The sequence below is a fragment of the Strix aluco genome, chromosome 4, assembly GCF_031877795.1.
Source record: "Strix aluco isolate bStrAlu1 chromosome 4, bStrAlu1.hap1, whole genome shotgun sequence".
Taxonomy (NCBI): Eukaryota; Metazoa; Chordata; class Aves; order Strigiformes; family Strigidae; genus Strix; species Strix aluco.
This window is the reverse complement of record NC_133934.1, coordinates 129161221-129182263: the sequence shown is the minus strand read 5'-3', so window position 1 is coordinate 129182263 and position 21043 is coordinate 129161221. Positions and strand designations below refer to the sequence as shown.

Below are 21043 nucleotides of genomic sequence, written 5' to 3'. Positions count from 1 at the left end.
TTGCAACGTACTGAATCCCAGTACAGAGCACAATCAATAAATACACTGTGCCTCATACAGTTCCAGTCTTGTGGGGCAGCTGCCCTCTCTCCAGATGAAAAATGCATGGTGTTTCATTCAAGCACTCTGAACCCTGTCTCTCAAAGTACAGCTTTATTTCACAGAAGGCTCACAAAGCAACTCTGAAAGAAAATTCCTTGATCAAAAGACTTCAGGGATATAAAGACAGATAAAAAATGTCAGCTTATTTTCTATAGTCCATACTCAGTTGCATAATTTATAATCACTCCTCCTCATCTGGGAACAAGTTCATGGGTGAAGCTGCATCTACTCTCTTTAGACAAAAAGCTACCATCTCAGCTATTTTGGCAGGAAATAGGATAAATTTTTTGTCTCAGGCATGCAGCTAGGTGCAAATTATGAACCCAATCCTTATGTAAGTTCTTCTATTTGCTGATTACCACTTATTCTCCTTTAAAGAAAATCTGATTTTTACATTCACCTGAAGAAGGGAGGTACACCCAGAGAAGGAATGTACCCCTCATCTAAAAAGAAACTTGTTTTCTTTTAAGATATGACCAAACCAGGAATATAAAGCATACTCCTACAGCATCCTGCTGTATTTGGGGTTCTGTTAGGTTGCCTGCAGCCTCCCACTAGAGATATAAAAGTATTCCAGCATGAGCTGTAGACTTCTGTTCCACTGAGCCATCTGTCTTGAGCTCTGGAAGCCATGCCCAGCTCTTCGTCTCTGCCGCCTGCCATGGCTTTGTTGGACATCACAGCGCTTTGTTGGACAGTCTCAGCGCACGTGGCTCAAGAGCAGAGAGCCAGCTGAGGCAGCTTAATGGTCCACGAGCAGACAGCACATCTACCTCATGCCAAAGGTGAATTGATGGAATTGTTTTGTTACACTGAGCATGACAAATAACTCATTTTCATGCCTGTCACTGCTCCACTAGCAAAACCATGGGCTGCTGACTTCGCGCTGTTCCCAAGCTTCTTTCTGAGACATCACATTGCAGCTCTACCTGACCTATAGACTGAGTTTGCCTGCTATCCATGTTTTTCTAATGATTATTGTTTTAACCATCATCCCAATGCATCATTACATTTCTTCATTTTAATATTAGCAGTTATTGACAGGAATAGTTAATGTCTTCCCTCCTAGATCTGCCAGAGAAAACGTATGTCCCGCTTTCACAAGAAAACCTTTACCATTACTTTTCAGTGCCCTTTTACAAGATGCTAGAGTGCTTGTTTCTCACAAGCTCCACTCTACTACTCTTTCTGAAGAGCTGTACCTGTTTTATTTTGAATTCCTTTCATTCCAGCCAGATCCACAGTACAGCTGGAGCTCACCGGGTTGTTGATCTAAGAGTGTAAAAGCTGGAACGGCAGCCTAAGAGGCTACTGCTTTTCCTAGTCTGCGGCTTAAGGGCAGGCCAACATATAGGAAAGACTATATAATGGTGGGGATAACAGGGATCAGAAACCCCTCAAATAGTAAGTGTGTAGTGCGGGACATGATGGGAGGTGGCTCATCGAGGTCCCAACAGCAACTTTTTTTGTTGTTTACCTCTAGCTCAGCACTGGCCCCAATACACAGGTCCTGAGCAGCACCTCTGGTATTCCAAGTAATCTCCCACAGCGCTGTATGTAGCTTCTTGCCTCGTCTGCTCCCAGGCTGCAGGTTAGAAGACAGCATTCACAGGATGCTTCTCTCTGGAGTCAACAGTCTGAACGCCTACACAATTGTTTTAATTAATATCAGCTACTATTCCATAGCCGCTCTTTGTGGCTGGAGCATGACTCTTCTCACCTTCAGACAGCAAGTTCTGCTGCAGTTGCCTTAAACCACCTCCCCTGTTGAGCTCTGCCTACAGACCCAGCTCGCTCTTGTACTCTTGCACTGAGTTGTGTTTAGGTACCTATTCTCGGCGCTTTTTTCCTCCTCTCACACTTTCTTCACAGGCTTCTGCATGGTTTATTAGGCCTTAAATCTCACACCGCAACACTCCGCACGCCCCGCTGGGCAGACGCTGGGCTCTGGCCCATGGCGGGAGCGTCTATTCACCCCGACAGTCCCCTTCCAGGAGCTGCCCAAGGACAAACCCCGCAAACCGCAGCCACACGGCCACCCCCGTGACCCCCTCACAGACTGCAGCCGGCTGCGGAGCCGGGGGGCCGCGGGCAGCGCCGGACGGCACCGCGCCCGCCTCCAACCCCCGCCCGGCGGCTCCGGCCGCGAAGCGACCCCTCATAGCCCCGCAGGCGGTTGAGGGGAAGCCGCCATGGCTCCTGCGCTGAGGGGAGGGTGACGCCCCACACTTTGGACCCTCCTCGCTTCCCGTCCGCCTGAGGGGAGCGACCGGCGGCGAGCCGCAGCCTCTCCCGGAGGAGGCGGTGGCGGGACGCGAACACCGAGGCAGGCGAGCCGCTTCCTCCTCCTCTATCCTAAGATGGCGGCAGACTCCGCGGAGCAGTTCTGCGTGGCCGAAGAGCGGAGCGGCCACTGCGCCGTGGTGGACGGGAACTTTCTCTATGTGTGGGGGGGATACGTGGTAAGGCGGGAGGAAGGCGGCTGGAGGGCGCTGGGGGCGAGGACGAGCGCGGGGGGGGGGGGGGGGGGGGGAGGGAGGGAAACGGAGGGGAGGGGGCGAGAAGCCGAGCGGCGGGGCGACGGGCCAGCGGCCCGGGGGGAGCCGGGCTGAGGAGCCCCGGGGGAGGGGAGCGGAGCGGGTGGAAGGTGGGGGGACTCCCCCGCGTCGCCCCCGGCCGCCCCCTCAGCCGACACAGCCCCTCGGCGGGCCGGCAGCGGGGCGCTGTTTACCTCAGCGCGGGCGCTGATTGGCTGCCGGGGCAGCGCGCCCCGCAGGGGCGGGCGCTTTAAATGGCGGCGGCTGCGCTGAGGGGAAGGGCGCGAACGGAGCGAGGGGGCTTTTCTACTCGGTTTGCTTCCCCTTCTCTAAGCGTAGGTGCCCCCGACCGGCATCCACGGCTGCCGCCTTCTCCTCCGTTTTTAGCTGTCTCCATCACGGAGCGTGCGTTGGGGAAGGACTGGTAGAGCCGGTTTGCTTCTCTTTTCCTACAAACTTGTGGTTCCTCAGAGAGTGCTTCTCATCCCCCTTCCTCTGTGGCGTGACAGCTATAATTTGTAGCTGTGTTTTTCGAGTGTGTAATTCGCGTTCTTGTTCCTGAGTCCCTGCATTTTTTACTTCTTAGTAGTTGTATGTTATGCACAGTGTGTTTTCCTCTCTCAGAATGCTGTTCTGTCACTTCAAAAACAAGCCGGTGGCAGACTAAAACCACATCTGCTTTTTTTTCCATAGAAAGATCAGTACCAGTTCTGGCACGACTAAATCCTTGTGACTCTTAGCTCTGGATTAATTCTGTCCAAAAGAGAACTATGAGTGATACTACATTATATACAGCCAGTTTATCCACGGTGTCTGTGCATGTTAGCCCTAAAAAGTGAAAATAGCCATGCTTTGTATTCTGGTCCTGCTCAGGTCAAAACCATGTTATTATTTTCAGTATTCTATATTTTTCACAGGCTAAGGTAAACTTTGAAATGTGTAAAGCTAGTCCTCTGGACTCAAGCAAAGAATTCTGGCTGGGGGCTTCTGGATTTAAGTTTTAAAATACATTGTAACTTATGAGTGTGTGCAGTAGCAAAGGGAAGGACGTTTCTAGGGCACTCAGGTGCTAGCGGTTAGTTGACTTGTTTCTTCCTGAAGCACATTATAGTTTAGTTTCTAGAAGTCAGAATGTTGGTTTTTTTTTTAACTAAAAACATTGGACTTAAAGATAGGATAGAGCTGGGTAGGTTGTGGAGTTTGAAGAGGTGCTCTGCTCCTGAGCTGGATTTATTTGACCTGAAATGGGTTGTGCTGCTGGTGACTACTGAAATACTGAAAATACAAACAGATACTGTGTACTGAAATATAAATCCTCAGCTGTGGTAGGTAGCGGGGCAGCAGGGTTTGGCTGGCTGGGTTACCCTGGCACACCTTCTCTAGCCTATTGGCGTGGCCAGGCTTGCCCAATATCAAACTGTAATGAAATGAAATGAAGGAGCCCTCAGGAGCCTGTAAACTGTTCCCACATCTTTTTTTCCTTTTTGGGGTCTTTGTTAGTTTGTGTTTCTTGTGACTGCAAGTCATGTAAGGATTTGAATACATTGTCGTGTCAAGAAGTTAGCCACCTTTAGAATAAGTATATATTTAAATAGTGTGAGTTGTCTGTGGTGTACAGGAAAATTTAGTGTCCTTTTCTGGCCTTAAACTCCATAATACTCTGTATAACTATGCAACACCTAAACACTGGTAATACAGGGTAGTTCTCTATGCTTTGGTCTTTAGAAACTGAAGTTGGACTGGCTAGCGCAGTGTTTTCAAAGGTTTTCTAATAAAGGATCCTGGGTTCATGGCACAGGCAAAAAACGGACAATGTGAGTTAAGTTTAGCAGATAAACTTTGCAAACATTTTTAGTAGTTTTACATATTTATTTGTGGAGAGTATTATGAAAATCATAGTTACTCTTTAAGCAGCACTTTACACAGGTAAATCATTTTACATTTTTACATGTTGATGGTGGACTGCTGCCCAGCTAACTTATTTTTGGCATCACTGTGTTTGCTCAGAGCTGGTTCTGTAGCAAACGCTCGGCCTCTGACCACTGACGTATCTAGATTAAATTGGGTAGACTTCTGCACTTTGTGAAAGCTGCAAGCTGCGTGGTAACAGCAGAGCCTGCCTCATGAATTGTACCAAACATAGTGCCTGGCTGCCTGGCTGGCACCTTTCAAATTGAGAAGGTAACAATAAAGTATCATTAAAAGGCAAGCAATCAATATCAGCAACTACATTGTTAATAATTAAATTTTGGTTTTGTATTTAATGTCTTTTTCTCACATTTATTTAATTTTAATCTTTTTTTTTTTATTGACGCTGGCTGCTTATTCCCTCACAGTCTTTCTTTCTAATGCTGGGACAGTTATTAATGGTGGTGTTGTTACTCAGCCTGAGTGCTGCAATTGCATTCTTTTGGGCTTCCTTCTCCTGTTTGTTATTCTTCCTCATCATTATTTCCCAAATTATTTTCCTTTTTTACATGGCCTCTGTTTGGGAGTCTTCATAGATCTGTCTTCCACAGAGGGATTAATTTCCTCCTTCATGTTAGGGCATAGTTTAAGCTCTTTTATATTTGACGTTCTGTTCTTTCAAGTTCCTTCCTTCAGTCACTGCAAATAACTGTTCTTTTTGTGCTTTTCAGTTACACTTTTCTCTATATTTTTCCATTACACCAAGAATTGCCTCCTAATTAAAAGTATCTCCCAAAATAAAAGATAATGAGTTTTAATTCAGGAGCTTCAAATCTGGTCTGGTTTATGTTGTTACACATCTTTCTTGGCAAAATGTTAAGTTGGTAAATCTGTGCCTTTAATGAGTGGGCCTGAGGAAGTAAGTTCCTCATTTTTTCTAACTTTCTGTTTAGTTGTTGAGTTCTTTATCCATCTACACAGCATGGCAAAGTCTCGGTTTCTGGAAAAGATAAAAAGGGTTTGTGGAATGAGGGGAAAAAAAATCCTTCAGGGGAAGGAGAACTCTTTTTTCCTTGAAGGTGCAAAAAGCCCCAAAGAACAGCATTAATACTTTGATGCTCGTCTTTGATGTTCTGTATTTGGAGGTGTGAAGGCTAAAGGTACAGCAGAATTTGTTCAGAGTGATCACATCAGTGACTGAATAAATGCTTCCTTTAATAGCAGCATTTTGATAGAGGAGGGAAGCGTCTCTGACAGTCTCTCTTAAGATTTTGGGGGTTTTTTAATCCACAATCATGTTACGGTACTGTTGTGCTACTTGTTAGTAGCTGTTGTCTCTGTTTCCTCATGACTTAATTGTTCGCCTGGGCTATTTCCTTACCTTTACAAATTGGCTATTGTATTAGACTCGTATTTTTTTTTTTAATATTGAAACGCTTCTCCCCCTACCTCTGATACACCAAACTTATTTTTTTATAAACCACACCTTAAAATGAGTGATTAAAGATGTTATTAACAATCAACAAAGCTCAATGACATCAGGAAAGGCCTAGCACGGTGTTTTTAATAGCTTCAAAAAATGAAAAACATCTTTTTTGAACTTCTAGTATAAATTGTAAAATATTAGCGTTATTGAGCTGCCTGTTCAAAACTGTAATGATCAGAGCAATAATGATGGGGAATGACTTATGCTCTGGTAGATTATCTCCTTAAGATTATTCCATGTTGCTAAGTAACACGATTTGGTATTTCATTTTAAAACGTATGGTGTATAATGCATAATTGATTTAACATTTGCAAATTTTTTTTTCGGTTTTAGTCAATTGAAGAAAATGAAGTTTATCTGCCTAATGATGAGCTCTGGATCTATGAAATGGATAGTGGGTTATGGTAAGTTGCATAATTTATATTTAATTAATATATAAGTTGATCTTTGCATAGATTACAGTGAGCTGTGGTGAAAAGACTTTGGCTACACAAGTTATTGGTCATGTTCCCTGGAGTTTAAATAGCAGATGTTTAATGTGAAGACTGAAGAACAGACACATGTACTTGCAAATTAACTCCAGGAAACACATCAATTACTCAAGTATAATTGTTTTTTTCAAGAGAATGTTTGAAATGGTCAGCTTCAGGCTCTGTTGTTAAAACAGGTGCATTTTATTTGGGCATTGATTTTGGCTTAGTTCTCCATACACTAACTTTTATGTTAAAAGGAGTGTTTAAACACCGGATATTTGGGGTCTTGATCTATTTACAATTATGTATTTTTTGTTATTACTTGTGTTCTGAGTGTATTTGCATAAAGAACTCAACTAACCAGACCTTGCACATCACTAGCAGTATAATCTTGACATTTTATATTCATTGTGCTTACATCTCGAACATGGGGAGAGATAGCAATGCCTCTTTTTAAATTTTCCAGTGGTTTCTATTACAATAATTGCATTCAGTCTGGTAAAGTAGTATCCATTTGGGATTATATGTGATTTTTGCCAGCTGTCTTTCTAGTCTCCCACCTGTTTGTGTGGTGGTGCGTACTGTATTCAAAGTAACAATTTGGAGAGAGAAGGGGAGCTGGGTCAGGAAGGTGTCTCACAGTATGTACGAACTTCCACATCTGTGTGGTCGTCACTGACTTTGAAAACAACACTTTGTGTATGGTTAGCTGCAAACTTCTTTTTGTTTTCTGTTTTTTTTAATTAAAGATTGCACACTCACTGAGACTGCCGTTTGCTGTTTCTTTTGGTGAAAGGTTGGCTAAAGCAAGCTCATACTCTCTTGGTTTTCACCCCGACGTCCCCGTATCGGTTGTACTGGTACAGCTGTTTATATGGTCACACGAGAAATTGGATCAGGAAAGTGATCTGGGTTAAATATAACTTTTATTTTTTCAGGGTTATTTTTAACCAAGATCTGTTCTTGATTTCATTTGGTTTACAGCACAAAGAGTTGTACATGTACAGCCGAGTGCGCGGTACGGGAACGGGCAGGAGTGGGAGAGCAAGAGCAGAGAAGGGGAAGGTGGGCTGGCCTCTGGCAGTGACGCTGCCGGAACAAAGGTATTTGGGAGCAGCGCCCTGAGCAGCTGTTAGCGAGCGCCGTTTTCAGTAGGGACAGGTTACACGTGCATCATTCACCTCTTGTGATTTAGCGCATAAAAAACTTTTCAATGGCTGCCTCCAGGGCTTTTAGGTTGGGGTAAGGCCAAGCATCAGAACTCTCTATAGCCCTCAGTGGTAGAAAAATCTAGATGTGGATGCATCGAAGAAGGGGGTGAAGGTAATTGACTGGATCAGCAAGTGTGGTGGGGTTAGGCCTAGCAGAGAGAAGAAAAAGTGGAATCAGGCTTTGGACTGAGGAGGGAGACCGGGCAAAGGACCCTGTCGGAAGGCACAGTGTCAAATCAAGTGTCGAGCTGAGAAAAATGAACAGGAACAGCAGGGGAAGGAAGCTTCAGCCAGAAACTGTGGGGTGAAAGCAGTTGAGGTGTCAGCAGCAAAGCTGGGGCAAGGAGGCGAGCGCCAGCACAGAGAGGCTGGGATTTGGCTGCTAAATCTCCAGAGACTGAAGGTGTGGCGATGAGGTGGAAATCCTAAACAAATCACATGTCCTCTGTATGTGTGAGGGGGAAATGCAGGTCCCGATCTTCTGTAGAAATTTGAGATCCTAGGAAAGCTGTTTTCAATGTGGAGCGATGAGTCCAAGCGCGGTCTTGGCCTGATGCTCAGCCTCGTGAGTTCGACAGAAATGGAGTTTTGTCAGATAGTTGCATAGTGCTTGAGATTGTGTGATGTTACAATTCACATCACAGGAAGTTACTGGTTTGTAAGTGAGGCTAGCAAGGAAAAGGCTAGGGTTTGCTGCTGCTGCTCAGCAGAGAACTCATTGCTAAAATTGGCGTTATTGAAGATTTTTCATTATGCAAAATTTTAGGAGTGACATATTGGGCACCCAAATTAGTGAGTGCTTCTGACCTGATTTCTACTTCTGCCTCAGTTTTCCATTTATAAAATAACAGCAATACCGTGTTTTCATTTTAGGAGTTTTTGGAGTTAATAGTATTTCCAAGTTTTGAATAATGAAAGTTTCTGCTGTACTAATGCTCTTTTAATATGGGCTTCACCTTCAGGAAAAAATGAGATGCTTCGTAAACACAATATTCGTGTGAAAGTCCTTTTACACTGCAGGAGCCCGACTTCATACATCAGCTATAGTTTCTAGCGCTAGTTATGGGCGAAACTGTATTTGTAGTTTTAAATCTAAAAATTATTAATACACCTGGGTTGCGTTTGTTTATTTTAACAGATTTGAAAGCAGCATTCTAAGACTTAATGTATGTGCTAAATTGCAGGACAATGCACCTAATGGAAGGAGAGTTGCCTACCTCCATGTCAGGAAGCTGTGGGGCAAGCATTAATGGGAAGCTGTATATTTTTGGTGGATTTGATGATAAAGGATACAGTAATCGGGTATTGTATTCATTTTTTTCATAACATACTGTATTTGAATGAATAATAATGCTGACCTTACTGTTTTGTCTGGTGTACTTTGCATTTGAATTAAGGAGAAATTTAAGGAAGAGCTTTATTTTTGTAGAAAAAGTATACTTTTAAACGGACAAAAAACCCTTTGGTTTCTGTTTTAATGTTCAACTCCGTATTTTTTTTCTGGGATTTTTCACTGAATCATAGCTTCAGAATAAGACCTATTACGTGAAACTTCCTGTATTTATTTCTGAAAACTGCCAATGCTTTCCCGATTGCCTTTTTTTTTTTTTTTTAATATGTTGGCAGCCATAACTGAAATTGATCTTAGAATATCACTTTTATTTTTGCTCTTTTGATAGTGATTACTTTTCTTATATAATCAGCTACCAGTCTTCCTTGTAACTGAAGACTGGAGTGGCAAAGGAGATGAAGTGAGCTGTTTTATCATTTAGTGTAAATGAAGTCAGAGTTCAGTCCTGACTAGAAAATAACTGAAATGGAGCCTGTAATCAGATCTCAGTTTAGTACTGGGTTCATAAGCCTTGTTGATTTTGGGCAGTTACCTACTTAGGTTAGACAGAACTACTGACAGTTCTGCCAGTAGAATTGAACTGGGAGCTGTTTGTCTTGCAGAAGTTTTTTGCAAGGCTTCAGTTGACTCTGGAAGGAGCAGGATATTACTCTTCTGGTCTGGCTGAGTGAAGGCGAGGAAATTGCTGCTAATTCTCACACTTTAACTGTGTTCTTGTGGTGTATTGGACTCTTCCTGTATGTTGCTACATATTCTAAACTTCACTGTCAGCTCTTTTTTTTTTTTTTTTTTTTGAAAGTAAGTAGTGTATTCTGGGGGTGGTGGGTTGTTCTTTTTGTTGGTGATTTGTGCTGGATTCTTCAACATCGTTTATACTGAAAATATTGTAATTTTTTTCTTTTAAGCTGTATTATGTTAATTTGCGAACAAAAAATGGAACCTATAGGTGGAAAAAAATTACAAATTTTAAAGGTCAACCTCCTACACCACGTGACAAGCTTTCCTGCTGGGTGTATAAGGACAGGTAACACATTAAGAATATTTAATATGTGTTAATTGCAGAGAGGAAGTACTATAAAGTGAAGAGCACACAGGTTTGGGATTCATGAAACTCTTAATTCTTAGCTTGACTTGCTATGGGATTTTGTGTAACTCTCCTAACAACTTTCTGCCAGACTTTTCTCACATGTGAGCTGAATTAATGGTAAGTATAAATCCACGTAAGGAGAGGGTTGGGAGATTAGTGAAAGTTTGTGGAATGCTTTGAGACTTTAGATAAAAATCATTATGCATCTGTTACTTATGGTTTTAATTTTAGCACGTTAAAAAATAGTATAAAAATTACATTGTTTTTTGTACATTATGTAAGCATTAAATTATTAACTGCAATAAAATACATTTAGTATATTGTAAAGGATTTTAATAGCATATAAATGCTGATAATTGCAAAGGCATTTCAGTGATTATCTTTCTTTTCTAAGAGCCAAGTCAGCCTATATATGTGTGTTGTAAAAGTTACTGAGTGTATTTAGAAGAAATACTTAGCTAAAAATAAATATTTTACTTCAGATTTTGTGTTTTGTTATGGAAAGTGTCTGGATACTGTGGCATACCTGGTCACAAGGAAGTGACATGTTATGAAAGTTATTGTAAACAAGAATATGATATACAGTGAACACTATGAAATGTAAATGATTAAGCTGTTTCTGGACTCCACATCTAAAGAGGTTTTGCATAAACTGTATAGTGCCTCTCAGTACTATATCTTGGTTTTGTAAATGTAATTTAACTGCAAGATACATGAAATTACATATATTTGAACGGCTTCTCCTTAGCTGTTGATACAAGATTATTCAAAACTAATTTAATCTATTCAGAGTATCACGTAATCCGCATACTGAGAAAATGACCTATTTTAGGTGTCAGAGTATAACCTTTTCATTTAACAGAAGTATTTGGGGACAAGCTATGCACCTTTTCAGAAGTATACATTAAAATTTCACAAGATGTGGATTTGCAAATCAGGATGTCGTGGTGTATTGCACAATGCTTTCAGTAACTCTGTTTCCCTAGGAATGTCAGTCTGGAATGACCTTCACCATCCCATCATTTCCTAAATTGCCTTCTCCCAAGATCACTAACAACTATACCAAATATCCTCAAATGTTGAAGTTAAACAAAACTTTAGGAACCATTACTTATGGATGGCCATTTCATGGGTGGAATATTAGGCTGGGAGGTGTGTAACAATACTTGCAATGCAATATGTTGAGTAGTGCTTAGTTGAAAGAATCTTTTTATCAGCTAGAGAAAGGCTTTGTGGGTCACAGGCAGTCTGTGGGCTGAACCTCGGGAACATTTATTGTGAAAAGATGTATATAGAAAGCTAACAAATACAGCAGGAACATAGGAATTTCAGTAGAAAAGGGTAGGAATTCTAGCAGAAACATAGGCATTTCACTGTCTGTGTTATGTGTCATTTTGAGACTCGTGTCTGAAAATGTGATGGTGATAAATAAGCTTGTGGATGGAGGAATAGAGAATAGGACTGTGAGGTATCTTGAACCTTCTTCCTTGCTTATGTGCGTTTCTGTTAGGCTTGAGCAGCGTAACTGCTACCTTCGTCTCGGTAAGGTTTGCTGCGTAATTAGGTACAATACGAAGTATTTTAAGTTGTTAATGTTATTAGTAGTACAGCAGGTAAACCAAAATTTGAAATAAATTATTACAGCTTATCCGTTTGAATGTTATTTACAAAACAGCTAACTGAACTTCTGTTTTGTTGTGGTTCTTTTAGGCTAATATATTTTGGTGGCTACGGCTGTAGGAAGCATAATGAACTGAGTGATTGTTTTGATGTCCATGATGCATTTTGGGTAAGAGATTTGTCACAATTCAGAGTGATTTGTCCTTTCTGATTGTCAAAACGTGATCTTTTGTACTATACTCAGTAAGTATGAAAATCTGTCTGATTTTTCTTTATTTGTAGCATCAGCAGAAATGCAAATTAGAATCTTTGACTCAGATTTGGAATTTCAGATAGTGTGTGTTGGGAGCGGTGGGTGTTCAGCATATTCTGAGTACCCAGTGCTAGGCTTTGAGTGCAGTGAAATAAAATGCTGTCAAAGCAGGAACAAAGGCAGTATTTTAAATCTGAAGACATATTTTAAATACGAAACTCCCAGAAAATGTTAGAATTTATCTCCTTGAAGTAACAATAGGGAATTTATAGCTTTACAAGTCTGACTAATACTTTAAGTTGATTTTTTTAAAATTTGTTATCAAGAGTAAATGCCATTGCTTTTAAGATGCCTGGATTAGATAGTTTCCTATAATGATTCCTATAATGACAGTTAATAAAAGAAGACTGATTAGAGTATTTAGTGACAGGAATTAATAAGAAATAGATATGCATTCAATGGAGTATAGATCCTTACATTGGATGTTAAATATTGACTTACAGAAATTTATCACTTTGTACAATCTATTTTTTTCTCAGTATGTTATGCTAAAAATGAGAAGGTAGAATTTGTCTACTGCAGTGACTGATGTCGGAGCTCAGGGCCCATTTTCAAAAGTGTCATCAGCCCTAACGTTCCTCAATGCTGTTGACCTTCAACTACACCTGAGGCTGCTGCATCATTATTAAAAATATCAACATATGTTTCTTCTAATAAAATTGTGTATTTTAGTTCATTTTCTGTTTTGACAGATCACTTCTGAGTTTGCATCCTTTAATAAGCACAAAGATTTTAAAATATACTTACTTTTAATTTTTTAACTTCTTTTTTAGGAAGGACAGATATTCTGGGGATGGCATAACGATGTTCATGTTTTTGACACAACCACACAAACTTGGTCTCAACCAGCAATTAGAGTGAGTGTTTTTCAGACCTGTCTTTTGACACAATTGTGATTTTACTGCATTTTGGATAGTTATTTTGCTCTAGAAATTGATGTTGGTAAAAGTCATTTGAATATGCTTCGTATTGCTCAGGCTTATTACATTAAACAGGATGCCTCTGAAATGTGGAAAATTCAGAACTGATATGATTTTTTTTCCCACAGGATGTTATTAAACTGGTGTTTTTCCTATAATGTGGTTCTGATGCAAAAAATATCGTAAACTTCAGAGAGGTGTTAGAAATCTGGATACATCAGAAGATGATACAGTATTGTATCTAGGGGATAGTTTTGAGATAAAGCTTTGTATTCAAGCTTTAAGACAACTGTTGGGAATATAAAATTACTGTCAGCACTCCATTACTGGAAAAGGCAAGGCACTGCAGTACACCAGACAACCATTTAAGTAGGAATACCAGAGTGGGGCTGAGGAACAGGGTGTGGAGGTGTTTCAGTGGCTCCTCACAGAGCAAGCTTGGGTCCTGCAGAAATGGATTATGGTGATTCTAGCGACTTTGGGTGTCCTTGCCAGGGCTTTGGATGTGGAGGAGATTCAGGGCTGGAGCGCAGCCGTTAGCCCAGGCCAGCTCTGTATTCATCCTGTGTCACACCTAGCGAAGGAACGAAGCCGAAGGTCTTTGAGGAGTGCGTGGTACAAACACATGAAGGGTTTTAATGGTGCCAAACAAACCCCCTTTATCTCAACTGTTTTGATATGAAGCCATTTGGGTGACTCTGTGTATAATTAATCTGCAGCATGGATAACCCATCACTGAGAACTGAGAGTTGACCACATGAGAGATTAAGGTCTGCCTGGGGATTTCACCCTTTCCCCTGCCTCCCCCTTTTCATAAAGCTGAGAGGTCAGTGTGAAAGGTGAAAGAACAACAGTGGGCTTGAAATCTAGTCTCTCTTCGTTCACTGTTCAGCTTTCACAGACTTAAAGAAGGCAAGGGGGGAGTTAATTTGCTATATTGTTAGTTCAGGCCTTCAGTTTTCCTTTGTGAGGTAAAGATACATGTTTGGTATGCGAGGGTTACACAGTCGTTACTTTGAGCATTGAGTATATGGAGTTGCTGTATTCCTTTCAAGAGTTAATGCTGAAAAATCCTTTGAACAAATATCTCCCAGTCATGCTATGCTGTTAGAATAAACAGATCAGATAGTCTTCAGCAAATACGTTATTTTAATAGTCTTCCAAAGGAGCATGTATACTCAGTTTCCCAGTAAAATAGTAATGCACACATTTCTATTTATTAATATTAATATGATAGTATGCTATAAAGGTTCATAAAATCCTGGTGAGTTTACATAAGAACTCAGTAGAAGAAGTATATTGTAATAAGTCTCTGACACTATTTTATGGTCTTTATAGGATGTTCTAAAATTCCCATAAAACTAAATGCAAAAAATGAAATTACCACTGAAAAGTAAAAGCCAATTTTGCTGTCCTTATTTCTGATTTACACAGGGAAGATTTTTTGGCATGTGGCTATTGGATGTAACATCAAATTTTAAGATCTGATTTCCAGAGATTTTAGTACCAGTTCCTGATGGTTTGCACTTTGGAAAAATAAAGCTGCACAGGAGATATCAATTATAACTGATGTGTTGCTGTAATTTTATGCTTAGGAATTAAAGATAAATTAATTGAATTTCACTTAAGTAAAGTAATGATAAATCAGATCAAGGGGGAATATATTAAACATTAGCAACTGAGGCAACTCAATTAAAGTTGTCCTTGGCAATTATGTGTATCTTCTAATGTCTGTGGTGTCTTGGACGTGACTACAACTGATTTCATTCTAAAGTTGCAGTTCTGTCAGCATATTGATGCATGCTGGCCTTATCTTTGCAGTCTCTGTGTTACTGACTTGCCACTAGCCTTGACTGGCACATCGATGATGTTCTGAAGGATCTTATTTTGATTCTTTCAGGGTGGAGATCCACCTCAGCCTCGAGCAGCTCATACATGTGCTGTGCTGGGAAATAAAGGTTACATCTTTGGAGGACGAGTGCTGGTTAGTGTTTAATTAAAACATTTTATTGGCAGTAATATTGTTTTCTTGGCAGTTATATTTTTAATAACAAATTACTTTGTAGCAGAAAAAAAATCCAAAATATCTTTGGCCTAAGCTGTGTGTTAGGGGCATTGAATCCAGGATGCTGCTTTTCATCCCCCTCTACCTTACAAAAAGAAGAGTCTGTCTTTCTGTCTGTAGTATTAATGATGAAGCATACGTTGTCCCAGAAAGGGAAAAAACAGATGACTGTATGGTAAATGCAGATGTTTATAAATCAGCAAAAACGGTTGATGTGTGCATAACCTCTCTAGGAGATGGTTCTTTGAAAGTGGAGCAAAAGCAAGCCTGCTGATAGACCAGGTTTAAATAAATGATGAGATGCTAGCGTTCTGTGCTTGCTACAGCTTAGCAGATCTATACATCAAACCTGCTGGCTTTTTTTTCCCCACTTAATGAAATGGTAGCAAGTAGTAAATAGAACTGGGATTTTAGCTTGTGTTCCCCCTGCTGCCCCGCTGAAGAAAGAGGAAATGTGTAAGAACAGTCAGTTACATACACATCTCTCATCCCCTGATGTTTACCTTCGGGGGAAGTGAAGTTCAGAATAGCTGGTGGGATACAGTATTTTATATTTACAATTGCCACACGTGGTTCTGAAAGGTATGAAGTAACAAATTTCAGCTGGCTTTACAATTTAAACCTTTGTCATTTTTTGCACCTAAGTGACTGAAATCCAGCTGTCTGGAGGAGCAGCATGTGATTACAATGGCTGGATACAGAGCTGTTTGGCTCGGTACTCTCAGGCTGGTACAGGATGCTGCAGCATGTTATCTGATAGCACAGGCTACTGCAGACACAGGTCGTTCTGGTCCTGTTAAGCATCTCCTCTGCTCTCTGAATGTCAATTTTGCAGTCTCAGTCTTTACCTCCAGCATGCTCTGTGCCCTTGATACAGAATATCTGCAGCATACTGTAGAGATTGCTGTTAACAGCTTTATTCTGAGAGATTGCTGTTAACAGCTTTATTCTGGGGAACCAACATAAGCTCTTTACCACAAGAGCAAGGCTTGTATTTGCTTTCTTGATTCAAGATTGTGCCATTTAATACACTGTGGGAGGATCTTAAATCTGTTGTCCCTTAGGTAGTAGTAGTAGTCAAAGGCAGTGTAAGAGCTGTCTGTATAAGATGTAATTGGTGCATATTTAAATCAAGACTAGATTCTTTAAATCTTAACTATTTCTAGCTATTTTTAACTTTTAAAAAAGTCATAGGCATCATCCCCCTGGTTATCTGTACCTAACAAACTTGAGGCCACCACTGGTAAGCAAGGAGACAGTAAAACCTCTCAGCAGCACAATTTTTCTAGTACTGGTCAGAGGAGATTTTCTCTTCAGTTCTCTGCTGAAGCATTAATGTAAGAACTCAAGCCTGAGGAAGCAATCCAATACAGAAGACTTATTCCTCTCTTACGTCTGAAAATAAAGATGGTAGTAGTAGTCTTAACTAATGCAGGCTCCCCTATCGTTTGTAAATTTTTTGAAAGGATAGTTTCTTTATGAGCTGGAAAGCGTACCAACTCTTTTTAGAACTGTTGCAAAAGCACAGGGAAGATAATATTTTTGAAGTTCTCTGTATGAGCTGGAGCTTATCAGGAATGTGAGAAATACGTTCTGTAAGGCAAGTAAAAAAACCTCCTAATTTAAGTTACTGTGTACTCTTCCATATTTTTTTTTTAAATTTAAGTTTTTAGCTCTTTTTGCCTACAGCTAATTTAGAGCCTTTAATCACACTCAGCTAGAGGATGAGACTCGATGCTTTCTATCTCTACTACTATGAAAAGTAACAGTGAAGAAGCTTTTGAAAGCTCCCGGTGCTGTGTTTCTATAGTTTTGTTATACGAAAGAGAAGGAATTAACTGTTGGTTGGAAATGCCCTACAGTGAACATATGCCAACTTCATCTTGGAAAGCTGCCATGACCTAAACCCTGTATTCTCAAGGACTTGCATAAAAAACAGTGTAAAATTGCACTTTGTTCCCTGTCCCCTGTTTTCCATGCTGTAAAAGCTGTGTTCTAATGCAGTGTTCTTCTCGGGGAAAGTCTACAGTTCTGTTACAAAATGGCTTACTCCTGCTTGCTCAGACAGAAACCAGACCTACAGATCAAGGCAGGTTCAGAATGGCCACGCAATGTCCAGCCAGTTTTTCAGTTTGAATTGCTTCCCACAGCTGCAGGAAAAGTTTTAACCTAAGTACCTTTTCAGAGCAATCAGAAAAGAAAATAACCAAAATTGATCCTGTTGGTTCTTACCATTCTGCGTTATGTGTTATGTGGCCTTTCATACAGGCTCACAATCTCTGGAATTGTTGCTAAAGCCCCACCTCTGAGTGAGAGAACTGCACACAGTAGCTTCCAGAGCTGTAGGTTTGGACAAACTTGATTTGCAATTAACTAAGGAAATAAAGGGATATTAGAAGAGATTGAAAAAGTATCTAGTCTTACTTGAATCTTGTGCATCAGGGTTAACGGTGCCAGGCTAAGTGATCCCTGTGCCTCTGCTCTGGACTTGCTCTTTCGTGTCAGCTGTATAAATGAACTCTTGCCAACTGCAGCTGAACTGAATCCTGCTCCTCATTTAGCAAACCTGCAGACGTGAGAGGGAGAGAAACCTAGGTGTGAAGAAGTAAACACGCAGCTCAGGACTTTCTGGCCTACCATTTATTTCTGAACACTTCCTCAGCCTTCAAAGCCTTGCTCCCTCTGGCTTTTTATTGGCAAGGACTATCTCTGCATGGTGCAGAGGTCTTCACCCCAGAAACAGAATAGCATTGAGTGTGGTGCCCAAGCTAGTTAGGGTTGCTGCACTGTGCCTCTTGCAACTGAACTGCTTTGTAACTTGAGCTAGGATTCTCGTGCAGCCTCTGCAAGAGGAATTATTAGTAAACTGGAGCTCGCCTGTTAGTTCTCCACTGTGCTGTTGCATGACTAGGTATGCCCTAAGAGGACATGTCCTCTGGCTTCTATTTAACTCTGACTGTTTGACTACAGGATTCAGAAATACAAGAAGGCTCTGAACTGAAAAGGTTTTTCTCTTCCTCAGGTAGCGTCAGCTTCTTAATAACCATTTGCTAAATTTCAGTGAAACCTCTTGGGAACAATGTCAGAGAAGAGTGAAATTTTGGAAAGCTGTATTTAATTTTGTAGGAGAGCAGCAAGTGTAATTTTCACCTTAGTGATTATTATTGATTCACTTTCTATCCTAGAAATAAATGGAAGGAAACTTAAGAAAGGGTAGGGAACGTTCAGTGGGGCTTGAGGAATTAATGTAAGTCATGAAACAGGAAAGGAAAGACATCAGAAAACCACAACATTTCCTGACAACAGGAGTAACTCCTCCCCAAAGGATGAAGTCTTGCTTTTCTCCATAAATTAAGGAGCAAATACGGGGTTGCTCTGCTCCTCCTTCTCCTTCTAGTTCACCATAATACAAATCTTCCCAGGGAAAAGGCTCTACAAGGAACCAGAAAGGGCCAGGAAGTGTCATGAGGCTTCTCCTATTCATCTTTCTGGGAGGAAAGGGCACCTTTTTCCAAACTTGGAGCTAGAACTGGTAAAAGAAGATGGTGATGATCAAAATCAATTGTACCAGGAATCATTTGAAAACAGGCTCAGAAGTATTATGTGGACTCTGTTCCTCCAGGTAAGCCCCTGAAAAAACAGAAATGGGAGAAAGTGGGAAGGAAGGAGAGTTAGTCCAAAAGTTGATGCAAGTCTCATGTTTGATTTAAGTGGAAAATTTTCATGTAAAGAATGATGAAGTAATAAAGTCTTTCCAGCAGCTCTTCACACATCTGATGCCTTAATGTATGCATGCTTATATTTCCTGTTATCCTTTCTGTCACTGAAGATCAGAAGATACATTGAACTGCAATCCTCTTAGAAAGATTTGAGCTGTAATAGCTGTTTGATTGTAAATCTCAGAATGGAGAGCTGCACAGAGTTTACTGTAACAGCAGCGAGCTGTAAATATGTCACCCTTAATGCCTTTCATCATGCTAGAAAGCTAATCCTGAGACAAAGCAGATCCTGGTTAATGTTTGCTGGGCTGCAAATAAATGAACATGCGGTAGATAAGTAGAGTCCTTGCAGCTCAAAGGGAAATGCAAACCCTCTTACGAGGCTTGATGCTTTTAAACCAATTAAGAGTCATTTTAGGATTATCAGCTAAAAAGATTAAATATAGTAGATAGCATTTAGAAATACATGAGAAACTGCAAGGAAACTTTGCATATGGCAAGTGACGATACTACAGCCTGACTGTGTGCTTTATGGTTTCCCAAATAAGGGTCGGGTAGAAAGGCATTTTCATTTGTTAAAGCTGTGTTAAGGGACTGAATCTTAGACATAAATGTCCAACTGATGCTGTGTTTTGAATTCAAAATGAGGTTGATGTAATTATGCATCTGTCAATCTGTTGAATCATGAGAATGTAAAGATTATAATACATTGATTTCCCAGGGACCAAGAAACTGAAAACTACTCCATCTTCTGCCTAATGCCTAGGAAAGGAAAGTCAGCGAGGAGGTCTTGAACAGGATCTTCTTGAAACCTTAATTTCCAACACAACAGCAACTTTCTTTCTTCCCTTTCTTTAATAGATGTCCTCCGTATCAAACTGTGTTATTCCAAGATTATTAAATATTTTCAGTTCTAGAGGGCAGGATGTTGCTTTTTCCCCACCCTACCCCCAAGTGTCTAGCTGTGTACAGGTACAGCAGAAGATACTGAGTAATTGCATTTTACTTTCTGCTTGTATAATTTGTTCCTCATCTCCTTCAAAGCCACCTGAAGGAGCAGGAAACTGAATAGACTTGTCATGGAAGACAGCCCTGTTCCACGAGCTGTCAGCTGGACCACACTGTACTGTTATATTCACCCTCTTGCAGGGATAAAGTTTCTCAGGCAATGCACAAAAGCCCTCACGTTCTGCTTTTCTTTAGCCTACTGGCCTTGCTGAAGGCATTCCAAAATGCTAGTTAACATTCTCTTCCCTAGGACAGAAAAGGGCTAGCGTGTACTTGATCAGAGGAGCCCATAGCTATCCTGAAAACCTTGTTGTTTCCTGAAATACCCCGAGAGACTTTCCATAGCTCTGATGGACAGCTTTGGAAGTCTCTCAAACTCACTAACTGGCTGAGTTCTCAGGGGTAAAACTACTCCTATTCTGACTTAAATGACAAGTCTAGTTTCTGCCTCAAAGGATCTGCAAGCTGGAGAAAGGCTTATTCTAATAGATCTATGGACTACCCTAGGAGAAAAGAAATTGTAAGGTAAGGCAAGATATATTTCCCTTCTTCTCAGATATTGTTTTGTAGTACCTAGGGGAATCACAAGTATCAGTCAAGTGTATTGCGAGCCATTGAAAATATTGCTACAATCTAAAGGAAAGAAATTCTTTCTTACATTCTCCCCCCACTTTATGTTTCTAAAGCAATTACTTTCTTCATCTCAAAACACAGGCAGATATGCAAGTGTATTGATTTTTCCATTGTTGTTGATACATTTTATTATTTTTATGGCAAATGCTAAACAGTCATAAAACCTTGTTGCTGCTAGTAGTAACTTTGTGAAAAGGTTTGTCTTCTGGAAAAGAGAGAACACAAGTGTGCTGAACTTACTGTGGGATGTCATGTGCTGAGTACAGTACCTACTAGAATATTTCGAGGAATAAGTGACCAGGCAGGAGGATGTAGAGTTCTGATCAGAATGCAAAGAAAAATAATGAGAGGAAACTATATGTAGAGTATTATACCTTTTGCAATTACCTACCATGAATTCTGTGGATAAAAACTGAATACATTTGCAGTAACAGAATATCACCTAGTTCTTCACTATTAGACTACTATTAAAAGCTAAAATTGGCCCCATACTGCTGTTGCATTACTGTAAATATTCCTGACAGGTAGTTTTCTGAGAGTTGTATGGGTTTTTTTTGAGAAGAAATGCTTTTCATCTGCCACATAACACAGAGTTGTTTTAAGGCACATG

General features: G+C 40.6%; 1 protein-coding gene across 1 annotated transcript in view; it reads left to right on the top strand.

Moving 5' to 3' along the window:
• The first annotated feature begins 2285 nt into the window (after positions 1-2285).
• Positions 2286-21043, top strand: part of KLHDC1 (kelch domain containing 1) — a 31080-nt gene continuing 12322 nt past the window's right edge. The window contains exons 1-7 of the mRNA XM_074821188.1: positions 2286-2564; positions 6367-6437; positions 8902-9019; positions 9974-10092; positions 11866-11944; positions 12862-12945; positions 14909-14992. Of these exons, the coding sequence (XP_074677289.1) occupies positions 2463-2564; positions 6367-6437; positions 8902-9019; positions 9974-10092; positions 11866-11944; positions 12862-12945; positions 14909-14992 (657 nt within the window). The 5' untranslated portion in view covers positions 2286-2462. The remainder of the gene's footprint in view (positions 2565-6366; positions 6438-8901; positions 9020-9973; positions 10093-11865; positions 11945-12861; positions 12946-14908; positions 14993-21043) is intronic.